This window comes from Anthonomus grandis, chromosome 8, assembly GCF_022605725.1.
Source record: "Anthonomus grandis grandis chromosome 8, icAntGran1.3, whole genome shotgun sequence".
In the NCBI taxonomy this organism is placed as follows: domain Eukaryota; kingdom Metazoa; phylum Arthropoda; class Insecta; order Coleoptera; family Curculionidae; genus Anthonomus; species Anthonomus grandis.
This window is the reverse complement of record NC_065553.1, coordinates 35,066,393-35,073,021: the sequence shown is the minus strand read 5'-3', so window position 1 is coordinate 35,073,021 and position 6,629 is coordinate 35,066,393. Positions and strand designations below refer to the sequence as shown.

Here is a 6,629-nt window from a genome sequence, read left to right as displayed (position 1 = left end):
AAAATTGAACGAGTCCATTTAGAGTCAAAATACCATAACAAAAAATGGATTATTCTTTATATGTACGTACAATATTAGTATCATTAATTTTGGTGTAAAATGTTCAACTTGCACCAGAAATTATCATTATAAATGTTTAATGAAACACGAGATATATCATGACAACTTTGTATGTAAAAGTTGTGATATTAAAAATAAAACTTCATAAGTTAACTGCATATTATTGCCCTATTTTAGTTTAAAATCATTTTTTGTTTTTTTTTTTATTTTGTTCTGTGCTAAATTTATAAACTGGATGACTGTTAATTTAGTTAGTCTAAATTTTTAACACATAGGGTATAAATAGTACAGTATAAGGGTACACAAAGCATAAATAGGTACATTTCTCAATAAATGTTTCTTTTAAAATTTGTTTCGCTTTTATTATTTCAGGTGAAATAGGGTGCCAACAATTGGAATTTTTGTAGTGCCAACAATTGGCTCTAAGGTGCCAACTATTGGAAATTTGCTAAATTTGAAAATTTTTGCAGTTTCAACTAATTTTTGATAAATATTTCGAGTTTTTTTTGTTATTGTTTAACTCTTTAGAGATTTTTATTTGTCAAAAATTGTGTAAAGTGTCTCTATTTCATATATTTTTTTTCTTATGAAAAAAAACTTGTAGCTATCTCCTTAAGGTGCCAACAATTGGGTAGTTTACCCTATATTTACTTTACTATGGCTTACTTTACTCTTTACTATTGTTACGATAAATTAAACAAGAACTCTTACCTTTGCTGAAGCTCTTCAGAAGATTTGATACACAAACTTTTATTTTGTCTTACCAACTCCATTAAAATTTTCTTCCTCGTAGACGTGTTTGTGTATAAGTGACCATCCAACGTCGTTCTGCTGCGGTTTTATACGTTAAACTGTCTATATTTTATTAAACAGTGGAATAATCTAGCAAGTCCAAATGTCATTTTTCCCGCCAAACCGTATTTGGCGCCATTTATTAGGGAAGAATATAGCAAAGTAAATTAACGGATTGGATACAGCGGTGTTTTTAAGCATTAAAATATGGAATAACGTAGTAAATCATTTTACTACGTTTTTGCATGGTATTACTAGAAAATCGTTAAAATCAAAATGTTAGTAATGTAAAATACTAGGTTTTTCCATTGTAATAAATGAACCATCTTTAATTGATATGCAAAGGAAAAACATTATAACTAAACATATTATCTTCTTTCCTGGGATCTTATTATAACTCATTTTTTAAATTCAATAGCAAAAAAAACTTGCTATGTTTTTCTCTTGAAAGGCTGTTTTGCTATGTTTTGCCAATGAAAAAGAGTAAATTTAAGGACTTACTAGGAATTTCCAATAGCTATAAAACGTTTATCCGTAGGATTTTGGGAAAAAAATTTGTATTGGATAATAGGAAAAGCCCTTTAGATTTTGTTACCTTTTTTTACCTAGCACTAAAAAAAGGTAACAAAATCTAAATTTTATAAAAAATTGAGATACTAGGTTTTTTCTTTGTACGGGAGATTTGTTGTAAGTTTTTACCTATAATATAAAGCATTGTGTCGTCAGCAAAAAGAATAATTTTACACTTAAGTGTTACTCTAACCATATCATTAATATAGATTAAAAATAATAGCGGACCCAAAACCGTTCCTTGTGGTATAGTGATATTTACCATTTACAGACTCCGACAAACAATTTGTATAAGACACACGTTGAGATCTTTTATTCAAGTATGACTTAAACCATTCTAAAACAGTATTCTTGATTCCTATATGCTCTAATTTGTTTATTAAAATACTCCTATCTACTGTTTCAAAAGCCCTCTTAAAATCAAGAAAAACGGCTAAAACATAGTTATCACAGTCGACGGTCCTAAGAAAATCATCACACATACCAACAACAACAGACTCGCAAGAATGGTTCTCTCTAAAACTGATTGGTTAGGAATAATTATTTTATTTGAATCACAGAAGTTTAGCAACTGTTCTTTAACAACAACTTCTAAAACCTTCTCATATATTGGCACCGTATTTATTGGACGAAACTCATTATATAATTTCGTGTTATTTACCTTAGGAACAGGAATGATAGTTGTTAATTTCCAAGATTCTGGAAAAACATCACTACTACGTGATGTGTTAATAACATCTAAAAGACGATTACCAACTGCATATAGTACGTCACAAAGGACTTGCTTAGAGATGCCACACTCACCCCCACCCACATTTTTTAGGTTTTTTACCATTTCCTTCATTCTAACCATTGTTAATTTTTCAAAATTACTAAATATTCCACTATACACTGTGAATCCAATATAAAAGGGTACAGCATTTCTGCCGCGCAAAGGCAAAAGACGGTACTCGCAAAAAATGGCAAAATAAGATTATTGCATATTCGAAATCTCCTCGTTTTTCTCTATATGCCATTTTTTTTAGATTCCTGATATCTTAAAAAATAAGGGAATTAGCACCCTGCCAAATTACTGTATATGCATATTTTTTGGGGCGAAAACAAGGTAAAAGAAGGTACTCGACATTTTTTAAATAATTTTACAAAGGTAAAGTAGTGTATATGCACATACATTTTCTTTGCCATTGAAAATAATTAAAATTTGATGTGACGTTTCAAAGGCAAAGTATGGTACTTGCGCATATACACTAATTTGGCTTTGTATCGGAGCGCTTTTTAATTCAGTCTGCCCAAATCATAGTAAACAGCTTCTTAGAAGAAGATTTAGATTTAGAAGCTGTTTACTGTGGCCCAAATCTCTCCGCGAGTGTTAGTAGACGGTTTTAAACAATTATTTTTTTAAAGTTTGTGTTTGAAAATAATATGTATTCCGAAAAGACCAAAAGAATGGTTAATGGTATTCTTAAATCAAAAAGTAACTTGGTGAAAAGATCTAGGGCTTATCCCTAAACCTTTTTTATTCCCTACTACCCTATAGCAGCCTCACTATAGGTTTACAGGCAAGGGTGGCTTGGCCGTAGTAGGTTGAGCAATAAGAACTACTGGGTGTAGAACTCAATACTGGTTTATTCACAAAAATTAACAACTATTTATATCAGTCTTAAGATAACAATTCGAGGTAATTATACAAATCAAGGTGAGCATCGTAATCATAATTTTAACTATTTACTAATTTCGACCCTGGGAACTTATAGCAAACGTGAGCTTAAAATCCATCGCAAACACCTTGACCGGCTAATATAAACAATTTTATATAAACATGTATGAATATTTAAAACTACCAAAAAATGTAAAATATTTAAAAAATGTCTTTTAGACACTTGGTAAGTGTGTTGTGTTATTTTTATTTGATTATACTTATGTAGTAAATAAAAATAAAACCTAATAATTAAGTAGATTTAAATAGTAAATCTAAGTAAAGTGTTTATTTTTTATTTTTAATGATTTTTAAGAGTTTTGGAAGCCAAAGTAAGAGCCAAAGTACCTACTAAAAATCTAAAACCCTTTTGAGTTATTTTCAATTAAGAATGTTTTTATATAATTTGGGTAAAATATATATTCTTTCTGCGATCGTTCGGAAAGTGTCAATTTTCCGCGCGCATTTTTGTTTTGAAAGTGTGACTTTCCGCACTAGTGCGAAAAATTAAAATGTCTAAAATTGGCATCATATATTTTTATTAATTTTTTGAGTGAATCAATCTGTTTGACTTATCAAGTTGATGACAATATTCTTGTTTTATTGTGTTTAGTATTAAATAAAATTTTGTTTTTATGTTTTTGCTTACGCTTATAGAAAAAATAGCGTTTTAACACGTGCTAAAGGTATTTTTTTCGCACGTGATTAGATGATCACCTTTATGTTTCACATCGTTCAGCCAAGTGCAATCGCGTGCACCAAAGTAAGACTTTCAGCACTAGTTAGGAAATATACTGTTATAAATCTGTACATTTTATGTACCATCGCGATAAAAAAAAACTGGGACACCTTATAAGATCTCCTGGACTATTTTTTAATTTTTTGTGTCAAATGTTTGCCAAAACTTTACTTTTTGGTTAAGATAAGAAATAGGTTAAACTGGGATTTAAAGAAGTTTGACGTTTCGTGTCAGTTGAACAGTTACCTTCAAAAAATAGTCTATAATGTTGGTTTTTGTCCCAGTTTTTTTGATCGCGATGGTAGGTAGGTCTAATATTTTTTACCGGATATAAAAATATGTGACCTGATATACGAAACTAAAAAGGCCTTTTTTTGGCTATCCAACAGTTAATGTTTCTATCTTGGCCTAAATGAACATTAGCTCTTTCAATTTTAGGACGAAAATGTTCTTGCCGATATATCAAACACAAGCTCTGACTTAAACAAATCAAGCCTTCCCAATGTAGAGTTATTGGTTAATTTTGTGTTTTCACAAGAGAAAAATTCAAGCTTGTGTATTGAAAATGATAGAGAAGCGTCTCCTCCCTGTCGTCTGCTGTTTGATCCTGAGGACAAGGATGATGATATTGCAGATCCGGATTATATACTCTCGAGGGAGGAACAACAGAATATCAATATGGATAGTGACTCAGATTTAGAAGTACGAGATGTGACTTTTAATAATATAGAAGAGACAGGTGATAACATAGAAGAGATCGGTGAAGCTGATAGTCAAGAGGATACAGAATCAGATGTAAAAGAAAATAGACTCGAAATATTGAATAAAAAGCGACCACGTACTTCAAAAGAAAAAGTTATAAGAAATAAGAATAAACATCCTATCGGGCCTCCCACCTGCAACTGCAAGACTAAAAAATGCCTTAATGCATTCGATTCAGATAAAAGAAAAGACTTGCATACACGATTTTGGTCATTAGATAAGGATTTACAAACGATGTGGCTTTATAAGCAAATTCACGAAAATAAAGCGAAACGTAAGCGTCTGGAAAGTCGTAGAAATTTTTCTCGAACATATACCTTGCCGAAAATTAACGCAAACGGTGAAGACGAGCAGGTAAAGGTATGCCAAAAATTTTTTATGACAACTTTGGGGTACAAAAGTACGATGGTGGTAAACTATATATTAAAAAAGAATAAGGATCTTCATGGTACACAAATAGCAACTCCCTTATTAGCAGACCAAAGAGAAAAATGGTCTCCACCAAATAAAAAAAGCAAAACTCCAATTAAAGACCATATAAATTCCTATAATCGCAAACCATCACATTATAGAAGAGCACACGGGCCAAATAGAAAGTACCTGCCAGCTGAATTGTCTATAAGGGATTTATACAAAGACTATAATGAAATATATCTTTCTTTTTAAAAATTTCTATCTTTCTTACGCTACCAAGAATATATTTTTTTAGTTCCCTTTTTTGGTTCCTTATTAAAAAAAACCGTATTTATATACTTTACACCTATTTTGTTAATTAAATCGATATTATTGGTACAAATTCTAAATATACAAATACGGTTAGGTTTTAAAACCTTGAACCTAAGAGTTTTTTTTTTATTATTTTAACAATTCTGTTTAAAGAGTTATGTTTTTTGTTTTTTTTATATTTTTATTTTTTTTTAGTTTTTATAAAAATCTTTTCTGTGAAAATTAATTTTAAGTTCCAGCAAGTTTATATTAAAAATTTGTATATTTTCACGTTCTTTAATTTAAAACCCAATATCTTCCCATTTCTTCAAATTTAGTGTATAAGTATACACTAGTTTACCAGTTCTTATCTATTTTTTCATGACCTTAATACCAAGGCAAAGTAGGGTAAGTGCTTATACCTTAGTTTGCCATTTTTTTAAGGCCCGTTAAAAAAATACAAAGGCAAAGTAGTGTAATCAACAAAACACTGTTTAAATATTGTTTAAATCAATTTAAATTTATTTGGTTGAAAAGAGAAGTTAAGAAAACCCTTGAGTTTAAATTTTCATGCAATTCGGACAAATAATAAATACGTGGCCTTAAATTTACCTTTAAACTCGTTTATCTCGAAACTTAATTTTTGCTTGTACCTTCTTTTGCCTTTGTGCGGCAGATTTTGTGGAAGTGGTATATCCCTAATTATATTTCGCTATACTCGTCCAATTAGATTACACGCGTAGTCACACTATCGAAACTTTGTCGAGCACATTTTAAAGCTGATTCATATAAAAAGCCAACAAAAATGTTACCTGCTAGTCCCATCCCCTACCGTACGTGAATCATTACACTGTTGAGCTTTGCCGAGTAAATACGAATTTGGTTTTGACTTAACGAGCTTATAATATAAATAAAATGCCAAAAAGACGTAGAACTGTTAATGATAGTGAGAAATTAGAGAGGAAGCGGCAAAAGCTTTTAAGAAGTTTGGAAAAATTAGACAAAAAACAGAGTCAGAGAAGTAGGAATAGAAGCAGTAGTAAGTGTTTTAAAAATGCTAAATTTGGGTAAAACCGTTCAACCCAATTAAAAAGCATAGGCTAAAACCGTTAAAGCCTTTTCATGATTTTTTAATTAAACAAAGAAAATAATGAAATTTTGGATAAAACCGTTAAACCCATAATAGCAGCTTAATATTATATAAATAAGTATAATATAGCTGTTTTCTGCATAGGTAAGTAACCGATAATATTTTAGGTGAATCAAGCTGTACATTTGATTCAGAGAATGATACAACAACAACGA

The 6,629-nt window shown here is 30.4% G+C and overlaps 1 protein-coding gene across 1 annotated transcript; it reads left to right on the top strand.

Moving 5' to 3' along the window:
* Nucleotides 1-4,057: 4,057 nt before the first annotated feature.
* On the top strand, nt 4,058-5,384 carry LOC126739052 (uncharacterized). The gene is made up of 2 exons (XM_050444572.1): nt 4,058-4,158; nt 4,296-5,384. Exons 1-2 carry the CDS (start codon nt 4,123-4,125, stop codon nt 5,283-5,285), a joined length of 1,026 nt encoding a protein of 341 aa, XP_050300529.1. The 5' UTR covers nt 4,058-4,122; the 3' UTR covers nt 5,286-5,384.
* The last annotated feature ends 1,245 nt before the right edge of the window (nt 5,385-6,629 follow it).

Coding starts and splice junctions, on each gene's coding strand:
- LOC126739052 (XM_050444572.1), top strand. CDS start 4,123: ATGTTGGTTTTTGTCCCAGTTTTTTTGATCGCGATG. Junction 4,159..4,295: donor CAGTTTTTTTGATCGCGATG/GTAGGTAGGTCT, acceptor TTTCAATTTTAG/GACGAAAATGTTCTTGCCGA.